The sequence below is a fragment of the Anabrus simplex genome, chromosome 7 (genome assembly GCF_040414725.1).
Source record: "Anabrus simplex isolate iqAnaSimp1 chromosome 7, ASM4041472v1, whole genome shotgun sequence".
Lineage (NCBI taxonomy): Eukaryota > Metazoa > Arthropoda > Insecta > Orthoptera > Tettigoniidae > Anabrus > Anabrus simplex.
Genome location: NC_090271.1, coordinates 3,594,069 through 3,617,097, shown reverse-complemented (window position 1 = coordinate 3,617,097; position 23,029 = coordinate 3,594,069). Strand labels below are relative to the sequence as shown.

Sequence of the window (23,029 nt, the reverse complement as noted above, 5' to 3'; positions counted from 1 at the left end):
AGTGTTTACGAGTTTTCTCTCTAGTTTTGAAAACCCCAAGATGACCCCCCACTGGGGATTCATGAAAAATGTTTGAAGAGAGCCGGAACTAGGTTAGTTGGGACGACAATTTGGGGGTCTCTGAGACTGCGAGCAGGACAACACAAGACACTATTCTTAAGGACGTAAGGCTTAACATGTTCACCAGATTTCATCCTGTCAATAATAGCTTTTAATTCAGTGTCGTCATCCTAATGTTTAGCTATATCTTTAAAAAGGAAAGGAGAGTCAGTGAGAACTACATTCACAAAGGCCAAAACCTGTTCAGGAGAAGGATCTGCAGGCTCTGATTGAGAATCAGAACTGCCTGGATAGAACATCCTACTGAGGCCATCAACCACAACGTTTTCAGTGCCATGAATGTGACTAGCTTCATATTGGAAGGCTGAGATGCGTACTTCCTAACGCGCAAGATGACCGGTCTTTCTTGGCTTGGCCAGTACCCAACTTAACGCCTGACGTCAGTTTCAAGATCGAAAAGCAGATGTTCCAGGTACATTCTGAACCGTTCTAAAGAGAAGACAACAGCTAAGGCTTTCAACTCAAATGGAATAGTTTCGTTCAGTGGATTCAGAGCACGAGAACCATAAGAAATTGGACGACGCCCCCCTTCAAATTCCTGAAGGAGAACACCAGATATGCCTGTGGAAGAGACATCAGTCTGAAGGATGAAGCGTTTAGAAAAGTCTGGCATAGCCAGTATAGGAGCGTTACATAAGGCGGATTTCAAGTCTCAAAAGTCTTCACGTTGGGCATCACCCCACACAAATTTGGCATCCTTTCTTCTCAAGGCATTTAATGGATCTGCCCATTCAGCAAAATTGGGAATGAATTTACCAAAAAATTAACCATGCCAATAAATCTGGCTACAGCCTTGTCGTCTTTCGGCGTGGGAAAATTTTGGATGGCAGCAAAGATCAATAAAGACGCCCTTCCCCAACACAGTATGGCCTAAGAAGGATATCTGGGGTTTTGCGAAAGAAACCTTGATAATCTTAAGGGTTGGACCTACTTTACGCAGTCTTTCAAGGATTTTTTTGAGATGGACAAGGTGTTCCTCGAAGGTTTCACTGTAATTTACCAAATCGTCAAGGTAACTATGCACAAACTTGAATTTAATGTCTGACAAAACATTATCCAGTAACCGAGTAAGGACAGCAGCGCCCTTTGACAACACAAATGGAACACGTTCAAATTCATAGAGGTTCCAGTCAATAGCAAAAGCAGTAAGGTGCTTGGATTCCTCGGCAAGAGGTATCTGGTATAATGCCTGATTTAAATCAAGGATGGTAAAAGTTTTGGCATTAGCAAACCAAGAAAAACAAGAGTGCAAATCAGGAAGGGGAACAGATTGGAGGACCACTTTACGGTTCAATGTCCGATAGTCAACTACAGGACGATAACCACCTTGCGGTTTAGGGACAAGAAACATGGGAGAAGAATAAGCTGACTTAGAAGGGCGTATCACTCCGTCAGCGATCATTTGGTCAATAATAGCCTTAAGGGCTTTCATTTTGGGAGACGACAGCCGATACGGAGGAGAGCAAACAGGTATGTTATCCATGACTTCAATTTTGTACTCTAAAACATTGGTGACACCTAATTTTTCGGTAAAGATATCAGGAAACTTATCACAGAGATTCCTTAGTAGGTTGGCCTGATCATAGGATAATTGATCCAAAACAAAGGCTTTGGGTTCCTCCGCATCTTTAGGAACAGCATTAACGTGACAAGGCAGAATGGGGGAGTAATCACACAGCTCAAAGGTTCTTGGAGAAAATTTAAAATGGAATCTGTTAAACTGCAGGTCCAAAATCATGCCATTTTTGGTGATAAAATTTGCACCCAAGATGAACTGACAAGAGAAATCTTTCACCACTAGTACTGGCATGTTCCATGTTAAATCATGGACTCTCTATCTTGACATGTAGGGATTCTACAATGTTCAATGAGTTAGAATTAGCAGGATGGCAGGTTAAGGACACCGGTTCTAATGTACGTAACTTGCAAACAGTTTTCATCGAATCATACCAGTTCTCACTCATCAAGATGATACTACTTCTGGGGCCGATGACCTTCGATGTTAGGCCCCTTAAAACAACAAGCATCATCATCATCATGATACTACTTCCAGAATCTACGAATGCACAGACAGGTTCATTGTTTACCTCTAAGCATAAGTGAGGTAATTTACAAGAACGGATAGCAGTCATTTCACAGGATTGCAGAAAATTGACACTAGGTTCAGACTGGGACCAATCATCAGCCTCAGAATTAGGTAAATCATCCTTCAATGTACAGCTCTGACAGACAAAACAAGAAGCCACACCTTGGGGTTTACCATCAGAAATGGCAGTTAATCATCTAGAATTACTATTGCTTGGAGTTCCAGAGCCTGAACTATTACATGGGCACTGCCTAGAGAAGTGCCTGTTTACCCCTAGTATCGGCAAGAAGTATTGGTGGAAGAGATTCTACCCATGGCAGGTTTTGTATTGCCTAAGGCCACAGCCGTAAGACAGTTTCGCTGGAAATGATCAGTGGAGCCACAATTAAAACATGAACAGAATTAAGCGGCTTGGAAGCAGGTGAGGGGGAGGTTTTAGTATCCTGAGGAGAGGACATGCTCATAGGAGGGGGGGGCTAATGCAACGCGTAACTGGTCGGCATATCGAACACCTGCAGAAACAGTGATAGCTTCCAACTGAGCGAAAGTTGCTGGTTGCGGTGAAAGAGAGAGATATGACCTATAGTTCGGGGCAAGACCTTCAGCAATGCTGGAAACCATTTGATACTCAGAATAGTGCAGCATAAAAATCCTAGCATGGAGCTTAATGTCCTGAACATATTCAGATAACGACTTGTTCAAATCCTGCACTCTGAAATAGTGCTTCTGGACTAATGAAGACAAGGCATGAGAAGGAATGAAAAATTCAAGCACATGTGCGTGAAACTGATCTACAGTCCATCTTTCCGAAATGGCTCTAATGATATGGCTCTACACGTGATCGTTACTGAGATTGTACACAATTGCTTGATCCTTATACTCGATTAAAAACCGAAGGAAAGAAATAACCTCGTCAACAGAGTTAGCTGAAAATTTAGAGACTCCCTTAAACACAGTAGTCAACGGTTGAGGTAGGTTGGAGAAAATCTTGGGGAAGGCAAGTGGAGAAGGTGCCTGGGAAGGCTTAGAGTGGTCCTGAGGGGTTATGGTGGCATCGCACCCTTGATTCGGGTGCCCTTGCGAAAAGGATGGAGTACTGAAAGTTAGGTTAGGACTACTGTTAGCCTGCAATGTTACAGGCGCAGATAATCTCATTGTGCAGCCTAAAAGAGCAATTGATACAGGTGGCACCAAGACAGGGGGATGGTTTTGCACCATTGCATAAGAACTAGGTTGTGTAACAATACAGGGCAGACACTAAGCCATGGTGGAATTACCAGTTGCCACAGAGTAGAGATACCGACATGCGAAGAAGATGATATAGATGTTGATTCCCATAGGGAATCTGAAATATTTGTCCTGAATGAGTAAATTTATAATACCAATATAAATGGTCCGTTATTGGACATTATAAATTTTCCAGCTAACTCATTCTTGGTTGCCAGCGTTTCGCCCTCGTGTGCTAGGGTGGGCTCATCAGTTGGTACCTAGCACACCTACCAATACGCTGGCTAGTGCATACCGTGGAGACCACTGCGTAGGCTAACTGGAGCCACCGGCAGTGCCAATGCACTAAGAGACTTTGTCTCATAACTCATTCTTGGTTGCCAGCGTTTCGCCCTCGTGTGCTAGGGTGGGCTCATCAGTTGGTACCTAGCACACCTACCAATACGCTGGCTAGTGCATACCGTGGGAATCAACATCTATATCATCTGATGGCCAAGCAGGCATCAATTTTTAGTTATGAGACAAAGTCTCTTAGTGCATTGGCACTGCCGGTGGCTCCAGTTAGCCTACGCAGTGGCCTCCACGGTATGCACTAGCCAGCGTATTGGTAGGTGTGCTAGGTACCAACTGATGAGCCCACCCTAGCACACGAGGGCGAAACGCTGGCAACCAAGAATGAGTTAGCTGGAAAATTTATAATGTCCAATTGGTATTATAAATTTACTCATTCAGGACAAATATTTCAGATTCCCTATGGGAATCAACATCTATATCATCTGATGGCCAAGCAGGCATCAATTTTTAGTTATGAGACAAAGTCTCTTAGTGCATTGGCACTGCCGGTGGCTCCAGTTAGCCTACGCAGTGGCCTCCACGGTATGCACTAGCCAGCGTATTGGTAGGTGTGCTAGGTACCAACTGATGAGCCCACCCTAGCACACGAGGGCGAAACGCTGGCAACCAAGAATGAGTTAGCTGGAAAATTTATAATGTCCAATTGGTATTATAAATTTACTCATTCAGGACAAATATTTCAGATTCCCTATGGGAATCAACATCTATATCATCTGATGGCCAAGCAGGCATCATTTTTTAGTTATGAGCAGGGGTAGAAGAAAATAAAAATAATTCAGTAGCCAGCTCCTTTTTATCAGGAGCCAGCACATTTTTTTTTTGCAAATATACATTATGAAAACCACAGGTTAGACTAAGATAAAGCTACGTATTGGTTTTGAAATTAAGTAATAGCCTATAGTCTCAGTTCATATAAGAATGGAAATTTATATTTTAAGAGATACTAACCCAAATAATCACCAGTCACCTTCAAGGTCAGCGTCTTTTAAAATTACACTACATGTGCCTGTTTGATTTCCCACCAAAACGCCAACGATCAATACATTTTGTTGCATCAAAGTCCTTTAAAGATGGTCCATTCAAAGATATCATGAGATCACTTAAGTTCTTGTCGACAAGCTTGGTTTGCAGTTTGTGTTTAATAATATTCATCGTTCTGAACCCTCGCTCACATGATGAGTCGATACAGGAATTGTTGCCACTATATACTAAGGAGCTTCCCAAAAATCGGAAATCGTCCTTTCACAGACAGTGATTTTTCAAGTAGATCATTCATTGGAAGACCTTTCCCGACTACGTTGAACGCGTACCACCCGCTCAGTACGTCTTCTACGTTGTTCACCTCAATTTGAAGGTTTTTTGAAAAATGAGTGGCAAGAAGCTGTATTTCACTATTGCCATAATTTTCCAGTTGTTTTCCTGATGGCCAGTGATGGCCAGAAATATGTGTCAGTAACACCAATGGCACTTTGAATGTCCTTATTTTGAAGAAATGTGTCTTTCAGTAAGGTAATCCCACTTGCCAAAGTTCCTTGTCGCCTGTGAAATTCTTATTCGACACTACTGAAAACTCAAAGTGCTATAGCAGAAAAAACTTTTCTACCATTGGGCCCTTGGTGTTGTGAAGTTGCTGCAATGAATTAATTGCATTATTTGCATCCACTCTTATCTGACTTAAAATCGGAACATGCCTCAGAAATACAAGTGAAAGTCTTTTGAATATACTCAAAAGTCATACAAGAAGGGAATTGATGACAAATTTGAAGTCGTTGATCTTCTTTAGAAGACCTTTAGCCGTGATTCCGTCTTCACCTTTCCTTTCAGAAATATTATATAAATGCACCACTAGGCATTCCCAGTCTTTGACAACTGTTTGCAAAGCATTTAATTTGCTTGCTACCCATCTAACTTGGTGTAAGTACTCCAATTTGGATATTACACATTCCAGCAACTCCGAAATTTTCTTCAGTTCTCGAAGTCATTTTGGCGAATGTAGATAAAACATATATAGTTTCCTGAGTATAGAATCAATTTCATCAATGATTTTTAAGTCTCACATTTTTCAGTGAGTGAAGAACAAAGAGTTGGAGTTGATGTGCAACACAGTGAACGTTTTACCAAGTTCTCAATTTTTTCAGATATTTTTGTAACCATACCATTACGGACACCAATCACACATGGTGTTCCATCAGTCCCTATACCTAATAGTTTTGTACCGTAAAGAGTTCTCCAACCCCTAAATGAGGCAGTTCCGTTTTTAGAGTCTCCATATAGCTATCACTTATTGCATCCTCCAATAACACGATTGAAAGTCACCTTATTTAAAAAAATGAATGTAAAGTATCAGCTCCTCATCATCAGATTTCTATTGATCCATCGAGTAAGATACTGACATGAACTTTCCTTAATGCCACATATAAAATCTTCACGAAGATCTGAGGCAATGTATGAAATAAATTCTCTGCATTGTGTATCGTTCACATACTTCTCTGAATCAGTAACATTCAACTTGCTTAACAATGCAAACAAACCTTCAAAATAGTTTTTTTTTTTTTCAGTATGATAAGATGCCATGAACAATGCATTCATATGCTGTAACATATTAGCATTCATGTTCTTTACGCACTTCGCTAAAAGTGCACGTTCGGGATTTTTCATGAAACTTTCAGCCTCCTGCCGGCCACGCGGTGTAGCGGTAGCGTGCCTGCCTTTTACCCGGAGGCCCCGGGTTCGATTCCCGGCTATGTTAGGGATTTTTACCTGGACCTGAGGGCTGGTTCGAGGTCCACTCAGCCTACATGATTACAATTGAGGAGCTATCTGACGGTGAGATGGCGGCCCCGGTCAAGAAAGCCAAGGATAACGGCCGAGAGGATTCGTCATGCTGACCGCTCGACACCTCATAATCTGCAGGCCTTTGGGCTGAGCAGCGGTCGCTTGGTAGACCAAGGCCCTTTGGGGCTGTAACGCTATTTTTTTCAGCCTCGTAACACTTCGAGTGAGGATAGGATTTTTCGTATGTTTTAAACGTTTCCAGTTTAAATGGTCCTGAAAATTCGGATACAACTTTAGAATGTCTGTCGGCAATACTGCGAAAGTTACTGCATAATTTACACTTCGCAGTTCCTTTCTTCATAGCACAGCCACGGCTGTAATTCAAGCTACGATTCTCTGCATTGTGTATCATTCACATACTTCTCGAATCAGTAACATTCAACTTGCTTAACATTGTAACCAAATCTTCAAAATCAGTGTAAGGTCAGTTATTTTTTGCAATATGATAAGATGTCATGAACAGTGCATTCAAATGCTGTAACATATTAGCATTCATTTTCTTTACGCACTTCGCTAAAAGTGCTGAAATTTCCGTCTGTCTGAAAATTGAAATTTCGACGGATTTTTAATGTTTGACATATCATTGCCTTGAACACCATAATGTCACGCTGGTCACTGTCGTCCTGAACACTACAGTCGGCATTTCCATCAAGTGTTTTCTCACATTCTCTCGCTTCTGTATCACTTTGTGTTACATTTACGGGCCCTACTTACGAAGAAATCTGAAAGAGTACACTGTTTTATACTCGCATCAGTCAATTTGTGGGGTTTTGTTCGTTTCATTTTGCCGATTTCCTCAAGTATGCCACAGAAACGTAAAATACACCAGCGTTAAATGGATTCAGAGTTCGCGGGCTTCGATGTCTGATGCTACGTTGCCAATTTTCCATAAACGCACAGTAATAAAAACAACCGTATTTATAAAGTGCAAACCGTTCAATACCGAGGTGCTGTAATTAAATTAAAAGTATAAATATTGTTCGGTGAAAATACAAGAATTGATAAACATGTCATTCCGTATGTTCTAAGTGCAAAGAATGAATTCCACGGGAATTTATCAGCACTGCTTTGGCGGCAATAGTTGAGAAACGGCTAGTCACGGGAGGGAAGGCGGTAATGTAGTGTTTGTGGAATTATTTAACGTAGTAGTTCTCTGCATTTCTCTACAACTCTGGTCTGATCTTTGTACTCGGCTACCGATAGCCGATAATTTGAAATGGAACTCGATGTGTTACGATATGTCCACAACCGGGCGAGTTGGCCGTGCGCGTAGAGGCGCGCGGCTGTGAGCTTGCATCCGGGAGATAGTAGGTTCGAATTGCACTATCGGCAGCCCTGAAAATGGTTTCCCATTTTCACACCAGGCAAATGCTGGGGCTGTACCTTAATTAAGGCCACGGCCGCTTCCTTCCAACTACTAGGCCTTTCCCATCCCATCGTCGCCATAAGGCCTATCTGTGTCGGTGCGACGTAAAGCCCCTAGCAAAAAAAAAAACAAAAAAAAAAAAGATATGTCCACATGAAAGGATACTTGTTTGATGGGTTACAACGATATCTCCCATGACCGCTAGGCAGCTCCCACGCAGAACTGAAACGTCCAGTTCCAAGGTACGAGGAGCAATTACAGAATTCAAGTCTGCCAAAAGCACTGAAAATGTTTATTGCGAATATTAGAATATATGAGCTACAGAAAGAAACGTGAAACACCACACGATTTGTTACTTTGTAAAGTGGTGGCAACGTACATGTAAGGGAACTCCGGATTTCAAAAAATAAATTTTCAAAACCGAATTTGAAAATTCGGGCGCCAGGTAAAAGTTTTCAGGCGCCATGGCGACTGGGCGCCCGGTATTTTTCTACCCCTGGTTATGAGACAAAGTCTCTTAGTGCATTGGCACTGCCGGTGGCTCCAGTTAGCCTACGCAGTGGTCTCCACGGTATGCACTAGCCAGCGTATTGGTAGGTGTGCTAGGTACCAACTGATGAGCCCACCCTAGCACACGAGGGCGAAACGCTGGCAACCAAGAATGAGTTAGCTGGAAAATTTATAATGTCCAATAACAGACCATTTATATTGGTATTATGCGAAGAAGATACATTACGTGAATCACTTGTCAACAAAGCAGAAGGTCCCAGGCGAGCATCACTCACATCCGACTCCTGAATAACTCTAGCACTAGTGACCACAGTGCAGGCATGAGAACCTACAGATGCGGAACCAGAGTTATCACTTTCACACGATTCAGAAGGGGTAGACACTTGAACTAGTGTTAGGCAATTCATTCCCTTCAAGCAAGCCTATGATTTTGTCCAATATTCTTGAAAACTGTATTAATAAGGATTCACACTTCTGCCACTCATTTGCCAGCAATTTAAGAGATAACAAATCCCAGGTAATGTAATAACTGTGCCTTAACCCGCGCTAATTGACCATGCGAGGGCTCAGAAGCACCGAAAGACACAAGAATGGCCTTAAATTATACCAATCTAGCTTTAACCACGGCCAAAGACTCACGCAACTTGTCCGTGGTTAACTCGGGAATGGTTATGGGTAACTTAAGGGACTGTTTCAATAGGCTTGTGTCATCTCTGACATTGCCTGTAGAATTCAGTTTGCAGATATGAAGTTCATAAATTAATTCTAACTTTCTCAAATGGGAAGGATTAGGAACAGCAGGAGCCAGCCTGATAGGTAGAAACAAAATTTCAAGGCGATTTACGAATTTCAGACCTTAAGCTTTTTTAGGTTAGGTACGATCACCGTTCACTTTTCTTTCGTCTGCAGTCAACAACGCTCTAATACCAATATGTAACCGAGTTCCAGTGGTTACACGATACACAGTTAAGAAAAGGGGGAAAAAATCAAATTACACGGCACCTTAAAACCTTAACACACAATAAAACATCAGATGAACTGCGCCAATACAAACAAACAAACAAACAACAGGTTGGGCAATGTAACGACTGTAATAAAGCAATGTGGAGTGGGTCTGGGAAACGTACCAGGGCCATTGGGATACAAAGGTTGCGGGTTTCCAGAAAAATCAACGGTGACCCCTTGATTCAAGATATTTCCAAAATAAATATTACAAAGAAATTCAGAACAAAATCCACTTATCCCAACAATCCAGTTACACTATTTTCAAAATACAAATTAGATGTAGTTGCTGAGAGCTTCCTCTAAGTGTATCTCAACATAACGCAACTTCTACAATACAATTTTGAGGATAAGAGGAAACACAGGATACAAAAACAATATTAAATGAAAGTTAACGTGCTTTGTAAGGCATCTGAGAAATTGAGTGGCGAGTCTGTGCGAATAGGGCAAACTCCTATGCGACAGTACAAGCGAACATTAAATGTAAAATTAACGTGGAACTGAAACTATCAGTACTTATCCCAAGGTAGCCCATCTCGGGAGCGAGGATTCGCCGACGTGCGTCTGATCGCTGGACTTACGAGAGAACGAAAGACCACGAAATCTCTCCTCACTCTCTTAAAAAGGCAAGGCTCTCCCCGGTGTGATTACAGAGTGACCAGTCAGGGGACAGGAGCTTTCCTATCGCCACCCAGATCCACCAATCAAAACTCTTTATCAAGTCGCGATGTTTTCACAATACTCCAGAATATTGGCAGACACTATTCGTGAACTTTCCATCTTTCAGACTTAGTAAAGACATGCTTCTAGAATCGACAGGGACCAACACACCCTGTTCCAAAAGTCCGTGTAAAAAAATTTCCGGAACGTTACAAAATATCACTTAACCATAATAATTTACAATCTAGTAGTTACTTAGGTAGAGAAAGGGAATACAAGTAAAGTATTCTACAATAATATTCTACACCATACAGTAAACATTCTTCAAAAGAGATTCTCCACAGGTCTCAATGCTAATCAAACACTTCCAGCTTTGAAAAGACTGAACTGTGCTCACAGTCTTCTCGGGATTTCTGCAGTTTGGACTCCTCCTTACGTGAGAAACTTTAATGGTGGTGTATTGCACAATGGACGGATGTACTTCTTGTTCAGTCATTTTGCTAGTGATGAGAGGTAAGCATCACTCCACTTAAGGTCTGTATTTCAGTGGCTAGGTGAATATTCTGGTTTATATGTGATCGACCTGTGTTCCATTCTATTTTGATTTGTATGATGTGAATATTGTGGTGCACTTTACTTCTAGGACAAGCCCTCATGGAACTGAGCAAGGAGAAGTCTAGTCTGAAACAAGCAGAAGGTCAAACTCATCAATTCTTGAAGACATTGGGGCATGTTGAAACCCGTTTAACTGACCAGATTAACTACCTGACTCAAGTTTCCACAGGTGTGTATTATTTCTGCTGCTCCTCGGGAAGTGTGCTATATACGTCATGTTAAGTGCCTCACCTGCCCCCAGACTCTTCAGGCAAGCAAACCCAGTACCATTCATAACCATCCTTGTGCACATTGTTAATTCACTCAGAACAAGGCTGCTGCAATCAAACTACTGTAAAGCGCCTCTGGGGAGGCAGTAATCCAAAATGTGTTTTGATACATGAATTAAACATTACAATTAGCTACACTGGAAGCGAGAATTCATAACGGTCAAACATTTACTCGCTATTTTTGTTATATCCAATTTATTATAAAAGTCAGCAAAAAGCCCATACACATTAAAATTGTTATGAAACGGCAATCAATTTGTTCAAAACTTGCGTTTTTGCGGATGGCATCCACACTACGGCTTGCTCATTTGCTTTTTTTTTTTTTTTAATTTTTTTTAATTTTATTTTTTTAAATCCGATACTACGTGGAAGTGTATGTTTAATTTCATTCTGGAAAAGTTATAGTATCATTCCTGAGGCCTCTGTGGCAAACGTTCCAGTTTATTCTTCAAAGAGCGTCATCTAACCTAACTGTATATGTATCGTGAAAACATATTTCAAGCGCACGAAGAGAAATTATAACCTCCTCGCTACAAAATTACATTGGAACAGCCTTTCTAAAATTGAACTAGATGTGAGAAATTTTGAACTATCCTCTCAATCAATGATGTATTCTGCCATACGTAAGGTTAATCATATTCTGACTTAATTTTGGTATATAACATTAAAAATTAAACGATTGTTTAATTATTTCTAACGAGTTAGCAGCTGCTATCGGCCACGTTATTTGCGCATTTATTATGCTCTTTAACTCTCCAGTAGGTGCACGGCCGCACTCAGTGTGGCAAATTTCTTTGTTTTCACTTTGCTGACGGACGTAGGTATTTCCCATCTTGAGAGCCAATTTATACTATGTTCATTATAAATGACCACTAGGTTTCAACTCAGTTGATTGCTTTCCTGCCTCTTATTAGTCGTCTATGGGCTGTTGAATTTGACAGGTACCGTGACGCCACACTAAGTGAAGCATGCGCCCACACCCGTTACAGTTTGTTTCGCACTTGGTGTAGGACGTGTTCACTCGGTTTGTCCTTGTTTTATATTTCATGCAGCTTGTCCGTTGTGTTATATGTAATCTTGTAACTCTTCTTGATGTAAACGTTCCAGTATTTTTCACATTGGCAAATATGTTTCAGATCAATTCCTTTCCACTAATTATAGGAGATTCCTTGTGGTTTGTTTCTTGATCTAAACGAACGTTCAAAAGATTACTTATCAATTTCTTTTCAAAGGGCAGAAAGATTGGCAACCATGGAGAACATTTTCCTTTTGGAGATTTCCAATGTTGATCCAGATCTTCAACCTGAATTCTACGAGGGCGAAGACGGAGGCGAGGAGGACGATCACGGACACATGGTTATGGTGGAGAACGAAGAGTAGATCAGTCGGTAGATATGTGAGCGGGTGAACTTGGCGGCGACGGAGGTGATTTCATATTTGGTTTGGTAAAGACATAGACACAATCTGGTTTAGGAAACCGGTTAGTGGAGCAGACAAAACTAGGTCGAAAAAGATAATATAAACTTCTCCCGGTCCAAAACTAGTTGCAAGGGATACTAGAGCTGAACTTGATGAGTTTCTAAAATTCTTTGATTTTTATATCATTCACAATATCGTTTAATGAAGTAATATTTTTATTGACAAAGTGGTCTCCACCACCGAAGTTGTGTGAGAGAGTGTGACTGCAATGATAAAACGAGAAAAGAAATAATGGCTCATTTCTGGGGGTTTATTCCTGATCTGAGTGAAAAATGAAAGATACACTTACGCTGAAGAACTATGGAAAATAGACGGCACTGGTATGCTCATCCTAAGAGCTGCATTCAGCCTCAAGCCACTTCGTTTGTTTATGCGATAATGTACACGCTCGTCAAGAACGACAACAATGTGATAAATTAGTAGCTATTCAAGAATAGCATACAAGCTGCCTGAATAATGGTCAATTATTCGCATAGTGAGTTCGTCACAGTAGACAAAATGTTCGTACGATTTTGAGGGCACTGGGGTTTCGTGCAATATATGTCAAACAAACTGGCAAAATATGGCATAAAATATACGCCATGTGTGACAGCAAATAATATTACATCTTTAACCCTCTTAGTGCCAGGCCCGGGTGCTCACAGCATGCCAAGAGTGCCAGACAGATTTAGAGATTTAGAGCAGGTTCTCACTCTGTGGACTAAATAGTTCACAAATGTTATAACTATGACTTGAAATTTTTATTGAATGTTAACAAGAATACACTCTTACTGTTGAACTAAATTAAAACACTAAAATCCCCTTGGGTATTTTGAAAAAAATATTTTCCAAACAATTTTCAAACACCAAAATTTAAAAATCAGAAAAAAACAGAAAATTTAACTCAACGATATATATTGACGACTTCTTAGCAATGTCCTATTTCAGATAAATAAACATGTAAAACTTCACATTTTTATCTTGAGTATATTAAGAGTTATGTACAGTGGTATCGTAATATACAATTGGCATGGCCAGCAATGGGATTGAACCTGGCACGTGGGATGTAGTCAGGGTGACCAGATGGTGATAGATTATCATTGTTCATAAGATGAAAGAATCTCAAGATCAATTGGAATCTGTTTCTTGAGAACATATTTCCAAACCATGGAATATAACGCGAGTTTTTTACCCAATAAGAAAATAAGCTCGGCCTTCTAGCTACACCCATTTCCAACAAAACAGCAATGAAAGCCTTCATTTCAATCAATGTAACCGGGCGCCACTGCTGTGGTGACAAGACATGATTTCTCATATCGGTTTGTCTCTGTAGTTATGAGGTTTCATAACTGAGCCGTGAAAAATAAAATAAAATTACGCTATAGGTTTGCGTCTGACGAAGGGGCATGTCTCGGGCCTGGAGTATCATAATAATCACGTGAGGGTTGGTATTTTGCATCTTGACCTAATTGAATTTCACGAAAAACATGAAATTTTTGCTGTTGGGTATTGTTACAGCCGTCATCGTCAGTACTGTCACTCAGACGGTCATTACCACTTTCAATGTTTACAATCGGACAATGAGCACGTGGTTGAGTGTTTACAGAAAACTCGCCGTTATCACTCCAAATAACACTTTCACTTTCCCCTTCCTCACTTGTTGGAGGAGTGAATTCCTTATCTGAGTCTTCATCATCCTGTTCTTTACTAAAAATTAAAATATACAGCCAGTTCGTCATCGTTAACAAAATAACTTCTCCCGCTAGTCGCCATTTTACTAACGCGACATGGAGATCATACGTCGTAGATGAACACGGACTTTATAGAAATTCATTGCATGATAACGAATTAATTTACGCACTATCTAGCGGCGTAGTTAAAATCTAATGACAATTCTCTATGGACTGGACACGTAAAATGTTGCAATCTGACGGCCCAAGTTGTACAAACTCATATAGAATTGCGCGTTATGCAAACAATGATAAATCGTGGTTGGCACTTTACGCGCGTATACGAAACAACGATATATCATTGTCTGGCTCTCTACGGGTTAATTTTGAGCTGTATTGCAGAATTCAGAAACCAGGTCCTTTTGTGACGTCCAATAAATGATTTGACACTGTGAAAACATTGACTGTTCCGATACAAAATTCGAACCAAAACGTTACCGTCGACAATTAGTATTCCAGTGTTGAGTTGGCAACGTATCTTCATGAAAATCGCCTCACATTTTCACATTTTTCCCAAAAATGTGCAATGAAGTGATGTTTTGTAGGTGTCGCACTCCATTCACACCGTGTAATTTCTCAAGGTTGGATGGTTAATTTTGAATTTTCTTCTAGAGACCAGCAGTTAACAGGTATTACTAATCAACTCTGATATCGTCTTTGATTGTTGAGGGGAGAGAGCTCGCAAGTGTACATAGCGAGAAAATGATATGGTTCCTCGATCACATTTTGTCTTCTCTTCTTCAAACAGTGTCATCTAACCATACTATATCACTTTTATGCATAAGTTTTTGTGGTGAAGAAAACACGAAATTTTCAAGGGAAATTAATATTTTGTTCATTCAAAATATTGGTCATATCGGTTTCTACACACTTCGCCCATCTTTCACATAAGTTATGAATACCGTGCCAGAAAAACTGCTTGTCTTTTGCGGCAAACCATTCGTCGAGCCATTTTCCAACTAAAGTGCTAGCGCGTGCCCCGTTGATGCAAAGAGGTGATAGGTGGCGCCTAGTCGGGGCAGTACGGCGGGTGCGGAAGGATGTCCCATCCAAGCGATTTCAAGATGTCTTTCACTGGTTTTGTTGTGTGAGACGGCGGCATTGTCGTGTTACAAAATCACTTTGCCGTGTCTTCTGGCCCATTCCGGTCATCTTACGATCAATGTGTTATTTAAATTAATCATTTGTTGGCTATAGCATTGTGCATTAACGGTTTTGTTGGGCTTCAAGAGTTCATAATACACAATATCGCTCTGCTCCCACCAGACACAAAGCATGGTCTCCTTGCTGAAGATTTTCTTTCGTGGCATTGAAGCAGCATTTCACACATGACTTCACAATTTTCCATTTGCCATTCATTCAGATCGTGTGGGATCCATTTACAGAGTTTATTGATCTTCCCCATTGCTCGTAAACATCTGTTGATTGTTTCTTGTGTCACATTTAATGCATGTGGCACCAGAGCGTGCACTGCCTTTCACGTTTAAATTGTTGAAACCCTGTCTTAAATGTTCCAATCAATGGATCGCAGTGTTCTCCCCAGAAATTTTCGTCAGCTGGGCGGCAGGAATGAGTAGCCAGGTGGAGAATACTACAGTACGTAAAAAAATGAACATACTAAAATGTCATTTTATCCCCCCCAGGTATTGACAATAATATCAGACAGGTAAACATTAACTGCAAAATATAACTATTTTAATGTTGTTATCACAAACGGGAGATCAGAGTATTTTGAACTTCTACTGCTCGCTTTTTTAAAATTTTATTTACAAGTTGCTTTACGTCATACCGACACAGATAGGTCTTACGGCGACGATGGGATAGGAAGGGGCTAAGAGTGGGAAGGAAGTGGCCGTGGCCTTAATTAAGGTACAGCCCCAGCATTTGCCTGGTGTAAAAATGGGAAACCACGGAAAACCAATTTCAGGGCTGCTGAAAGTGGGGTTCGACTACTGCTCGTTCATAATCATGTAACACCGGGGCTTACCACTCGGTTACTGCGGGGTGCCGTATGGGTTTTGTGACATCATGCGGAATCAAAATCTTGCATGCGATTCCACATTAATCCAGACACTGCTCGAGCACGGCACTACATAACAATCAAGCTTAACATTTAACCTCCAATGTAATTGAAGCAATTATGCTGATAATAATGCAGATTTATCCTGTAAAAAAACAGTTTTATAGCATGTGCATTTTAATTTGGAGCACCCAGTGATTCAAATATGTATGAATATTAGCCTGTGTAACTAGCAATTACCTACGTTATGTTAGCCGGGTGGCCTGTAAAAAGCAGCAGGGTGGTGCGCCCATCAGAAAGGTCCTAAGGAGAACACTGGAGCATGTTCACCATATGTTTCTACCAGCAAACAATGACTTTCCACAGCCCTTTTCTTTTCATTAGATAAGAAAAGCAATGCGTGCTCGAAATGTTCTTTTTCAGGCACAAACGTTGAGATGATCACTGAACGATAAAACACAGACGCTAGTCTTCGGCGGACTCAACTTGCGTGCGTTGGTAGGTTAATGTCAGACAAACAAACTGATGTATGTGTCAAATTCATATGCTGAGTACTGTTCGGTGGCACCATCTCAGTGAAACCGGAAAAGACTTGTGCATACACCTGGTATGTATCATGAAAATATATTCCAAGCGCCAGTAGAGAAATGATAACATTCTTGCTATAAATTTACATGGGAATAGCCTCTCTGAAATTTAACCGGGCGCGAGGAAGTATAAACTAACCTCTGAAGTCTGTGATGTGCTGTGCCATATCTTGAGGTGTATTGCATTCTTACTTACTGTCAGTGTAGAGTATTAAAATTAAGTGATAATTTATTTAGCCTTTATTTCTAATGAGTTAATAACTGCTATCGACCACATTATATACGTATTTGTTACGAAAACATGTTCTGTTCTTTCATTTCTAATTTTCTTTACGGAACAGCAGTTGATGGGTATTACTAATCGACTCCGACATAGCCTTCGAATGTTGACGAGAGAGCTTGCAAGTGCACATAGCGAGAAAGCAATACCATACCGAAGATGATCGATTGCATTGTGCGGCAAACGTATCAGTTTTCTTATTCAAACAGCGTCACCTAACTCAATTTAACCGTACTGTATGTATCATGAAAACATATTCCAAGTGCCAGTGGAGAAATTCTTGCTATAAATTTACATGATAATAGCCTCTCCGAAGTTTAACCAGACACTAGAAAATATAAAATCAATGATGCACTCTGACATATCGTGAGGTGTATCCCATTCTTACTTAATTGAAGTATTTAGCTTTAAAATTAAGCGATCGTTTATTTCAGCTTTATTTTTAAGAATTAACAACTGCTATCGGACATTTTATTTATGTATGTATTTTGAGAACATGTTGTACTCTTTCATTTCCATTTTCTTTATGGAACAGCAGTCGACAGGTATTAATAATGGACTCGGACGTCGGCGAGAGAGTTTGCTAGTGGACATACCGAGGAAACTATACCGAAGATGATCGGTCGCATGCAAAATAATCGCTGTGTGCATAAATGTTGGTAACAGAAGAAACCGCGCACGCTCAATCGCTCGAAATAACAGATGCGTCAGTGATAGGGCTCTCGCTGTATCCGAAGGATAATGGACGGTTTAATATAGGAATTTTGAAGGGATGGACAAAGACTGTCATTTAATGGGATTCTCGTTATATGCTGTACTTGTTATAACGGACTTATACTGTATTTCAATCCACTTTCTAAATTGAATTTTTTTCTTTAACGTTTATTTTACAAAGTTATATAGTATCTTACCCTCCGTAAGTTGTATTAGTGCTGACTTTTGTCTCATCAGTTATCCTAGAATTACAACATACGTTTTGAATGAATTGAATGACAGTGCCTATATGCCTATATGATAATTTTGCTAAACATGGTATTACTGGTGGTGTAGGATAATAGATTGCACTTCTCACCAAATTTCAACATTTTTATACTCGCACTACATAGATTATCTTGAAGAAATGCACTTAGTCTACTGATGCAATTTAAGGTTTTTCTCACTTGCGAATAATGCATCATGATGCTACACCAGTAACCCCTAACTGTTGAGTATCTACTGAGTAAAACTTCAGAAAATGTAACGTGGCAGCAGCCACGATTAAAACCTGAATCTCCTACTGTCAGGAAAGGCCCGCTAAGTGCTTGATACAGCGCGAGCCGCGCCACAACTCCGGTGCATTATTCAAGTTTTAGATGGAGAAATTCTAGAAGGGGAGCTCTTCCCTAAAGTCGTTGCTATAACCACTTACTGATTTGAGGAATTTTAACTTATCTGAGTCAAATACAAATGGTAGGACATGAGCCATTGTAGTCTATACATTGCATAATTTTTATGGATTTTCCTTCACGATAGGCCTATTATATTCTGAGAGTACAGTAATGACGTGATATTTTTAAGCCTATGGGTAAGTTTTGTTCTGCTTGAGATACACATTAGTTTCTAAGTAAAATGGCAGTCTCTCATACCATTAGGGGCCATTGACCTAGATGTTAGGTCCCTTTAATTCTTAGCGGACAAATTTTTTCTTGTGTATTCCTGCACTAAGATGTACAATATTATAGGTTAGGATCCACCTTTCAATACTCCGTAATAAGATGGTAAAAAGTAGTTACAACCTGTTTAATGGGACCGGTTTCAACACATTTTAAGTGTCATCATCAGCCAATTTGCGAAGATCTTAAAACAACTAGCACATTGAATACAGGCAAAAAATTAACAATGTATCATAACGTAGCAATTCAGTAAATGTTCAAAACACAATAATCACAGTCAAGAGAGTAAACAGAACATCACTATCTTGCGCCGAAAACAAATATAGCTGAAGTTCATAAGCAGGTCAAATATTCGCTTATGTAAAGTCGTTGCTAGGCAGGTCTTGTAGGCATTTGTTTCTCCGGCCGAAGAGCAAAAGGTGACGTGAATGAAGTCCTAGGAAAACAGTGTAGGATTTAATTTCGTCAAATTTCAAAGTGGATATATAGGTTTTATAAAATAATTTAAAACGTTAAAAAAGAATAAAGCCAAATAAAAAATATATTTAAAAAATAGGAAGAAATAATGAAAGAAATACAAGGTTCAACTCGAAACAACTTGCCGTAGTAATTGATAAAGAAATGATAAATAGAGAAAGGGGGGACGTTAATTAGAGGGTGGTGATGGTGGTGGTGGTGGTGGTGGTTATTGTTATTAGAGGAAATACAATTGGGCAACAATCCTTAATATAATACTAATTCGAAGAAAAAAGAAAAAAAAAAAAAAGAAAAAGAACCGACACTTCGAAAAATGAAGATATTGGTTAAAGGAAGACAAGGGCCACGAAGGGCGTGAAAATGAAAGACTCCCTAGCCCTCGCAAACCTAATAGCATCGGGGTCGGAAAAGAACAAGAATTGACCAAGGGAGGTCGGACAGGATAGATGAAAGTGAGGAGCCTGAACTCAGAGCGTGGGTTGGCGACCACGGGGCCCTTAGCTGAGTCCTGGCATTGCTTCCACTTACTTGTGCCAGGCTCCTCACTTTCATCTATCCTGTCCGACCTCCCTTGGTCAATTCTTGTTCTTTTCCGACCCCGATGCTATTAGGTTTGCGAGGGCTAGGGAGTCTTTCATTTTCACGCCCTTCGTGGCCCTTGTCTTCCTTTAACCAATATCTTCATTTTTCGAAGTGTCGGTTCTTTTTCTTTTTTTTTTTTTCTTTTTTCTTCGAATTAGTATTATATTAAGGATTGTTGCCCAATTGTATTTCCTCTAATAACAATAACCACCACCACCACCACCACCATCACCACCCTCTAATTAACGTCCCCCCTTTCTCTATTTATCATTTCTTTATCAATTACTACGGCAAGTTGTTTCGAGTTGAACCTCGTATTTCTTTCATTATTTCTTCCTATTTTTTAAATATATTTTTTATTTGGCTTTATTCTTTTTTAACGTTTTAAATTATTTTATAAAACCTATATATCCACTTTGAAATTTGACGAAATTAAATCCTACACTGTTTTCCTAGGACTTCATTCACGTCACCTTTTGCTCTTCGGCCGGAGAAACAAATGCCTACAAGACCTGCCTAGCAACGACTTTACATAAGCGAATATTTGACCTGCTTATGAACTTCAGCTATATTTGTTTTCGGCGCAAGATAGTGATGTTCTGTTTACTCTCTTGACTGTGATTATTGTGTTTTGAACATTTACTGAATTGCTACGTTATGATACATTGTTAATTTTTTGCCTGTATTCAATGTGCTAGTTGTTTTAAGATCTTCGCAAATTGGCTGATGATGACACTTAAAATGTGTTGAAACCGGTCCCATTAAACAGGTTGTAACTACTTTTTACCATCTTATTACAGAGTATTGAAAGGTGGATCCTAACCTATAATATTGTACATCTTATTTCTCTATTCAATACGGAACAATAATGAAGTTTTTAACTTTAAATATTCCTGCACTAGTCGTATTTTTTTCTTAAAAAGCTGCAAATATTTACATTGAAGATATAACGAAAATACAAAGACTGACACAGCATTATGAATTAATTTATCGCTCTAGGTACACACTATAAGCAATAAACATGTAGTTGAAAGACAGTTTGCCACTTTTCTACTTATATTTCTTCTCCATGTGGTACTTTTCGAAGCATTCATTTGCAGTTTTTCTCTTGCATAGCGGTTAGTCTCATCAACAATTTGTTGTACCAATTCTTCTGTAAAAAATAGTGTAAACTATTCAACGGGAGTGAATGGTTTCTTACCTGCGAGAGGTGAGAAACCACACATTTTATTAGTGGTTACAAAGTTCGGATCAGCTGGGCGAAAAACTCTGGTTCACTACTATTTGTATCGCTTTCAACTACTTCCATTTCTCTAGAATTGTCATCATCGCACTCAGAAACATCGAACTCACTGTTCATAACTGATGATTCGTCATCACTGCTGTCAATTGCACGTAAGAAACGAGCTATATCAGATGAAGTACCACTATCCTATCTGCGCGCTGCCATTTTCACAGCTGACTAATGTAAACAACAGCTCGTTCTTTATTCACCTGTAAAACTCGTAAAACAAAGTTTTTACGCTTCTAGAAGGCTATGACATTCCTAAAGTTTGTATACAATAACTATTGATAGCAGCAGCACACATAATTGCTTCACACGCGTATATATTTACCACGGGAGCAGCTGGCGGGTATATCCCGACATAAGTCCAGAACAGGAAACTGGGACATCGGGAAATGCCCGACAGTCATCCGCTGAGGGCTAAACAATCATCATCAGAATGGCATTCCCATAAACTAAGTAAAGTATATAAAGGTCGTTAAACGTGGTTATGATTACCTTATTCCTAGAAAATAAAGCCATTCCAAAAGAAAATACCGTAGAAGTCCGCTATAGCGAGTACGGCATATAACGAGAACCCCCATTATAACAATAATTTTTGCTTTCCCTTCAAAATTCTTATATAAAACTGTGTATTATCCTTCAGTTACAGCGAGAGCTCAATCTGACGCATCCGTTATTACGAGTGATTTTTCCGTTGTCGGTATTTATGCACTCCAGCAATTATGTTGCATGTGATTGATTACCTTCAGTATCGTTCCTTCGCTATTTCAACTAGCGAGTTCTCTCGTCGTCATTCGAAGGCGATGTCGGAGTCGATTAGTAATACCCGTCGTCTGCTGTTCCGTAACGAAAATTCGAAACGAAAGAGGACATGTTTCGTAATAAATGCATAAATATCATGCCTGATAACAGTTGTTAACTCTTTAAAAATAAAGGCTCACTAAACGATCGCTTAATTTTAGTGCAAAATAATGTAATTAAGTAAGAATGGGATACACCCAGAGATATAGCAGAGTGCATAATTGGTTTCTGAAGTTAGTTTATATTTTCCCACGTCTGGTTAAATCACGGGAAAGCTATTATCGTGTAAATTTATAGCGGTACTGGTGCTCGAGTGTGTTTTCATCATATGTATAGTACGGTTAAGTTAGGATAGGTGACGCTGTTTGAATAAGAAAATTGGAACGTTTGCCACAAAATGCGATCTATCAACTTCGGTACGGTACAGTTTTCTCACTGTGTGCATTTGCTAGTTCTCTCGTAGACATTCACAGGCGATGTTGGAGTCGATTAGTAATACCCGTCGACTCCTGTTCTCTAAGGAATATCTGAAATGAAAGAGGATAAAACGTTTTCCTAATAAATGCGTAAATAACTTGGCGGATAGCAATTGTCAATGCATTTAAAATAAAGGCTGAAGTAAACAATAACTTAATTTTAATGTTATATACTGAAATTAAGTAAGAATATGATACACCTCAAGATATGGCAGAGTAAATCACCGATTTCAGAGGATAGTTCATATTTTCTCGCGTCTAGTTAAAGTTCGGAAAGGCTATTCACACGTAAATTTGTAGCGAGGAAGTTATAATTTCTCCACATATGTTTCAAATATGTTTTCATGATACATGATACATAGGTCACGCTGTTGAAAGAAGAAAACTGAAATGTTTGCCTTAAAAGCCTCTGGAGTGATACCGTATTTCTCCAAATCCAAGACGACGTTTATTCCTCAGAATCTCATGCGAAAAAACAAGGGTTGTCTTGCATTTGCGGCCTAACAGTAACGAATACCACTGGTAACTACCGCGCTAACCACGCTGCTTCTTTTCACCCCTGCACGCGCACACACAAAACTCGTTGACAATAAATGACCATCTCTTTATTATACTTTAGATTAGAATAATAACA

At 39.8% G+C, this 23,029-nt stretch overlaps 1 protein-coding gene across 2 annotated transcripts in view; it reads left to right on the top strand.

Annotated features, from left to right (window-relative positions):
• Nucleotides 1-23,029, top strand: part of MED11 (mediator complex subunit 11) — a 79,317-nt gene that overhangs the window by 26,569 nt on the left and 29,719 nt on the right. Inside the window, exons 1-2 of one of the 2 annotated variants that reach the window (XM_067150608.2) lie at nt 10,039-10,673; nt 10,804-10,944. In XM_067150608.2, coding sequence (XP_067006709.1) covers nt 10,610-10,673; nt 10,804-10,944 — 205 coding nt within the window. In that variant the 5' untranslated portion in view covers nt 10,039-10,609. Of the gene's footprint in view, nt 1-10,038; nt 10,674-10,803; nt 10,945-23,029 lie in introns of those variants that run through there. The other variant, XM_068228760.1, reaches the window with a different exon arrangement.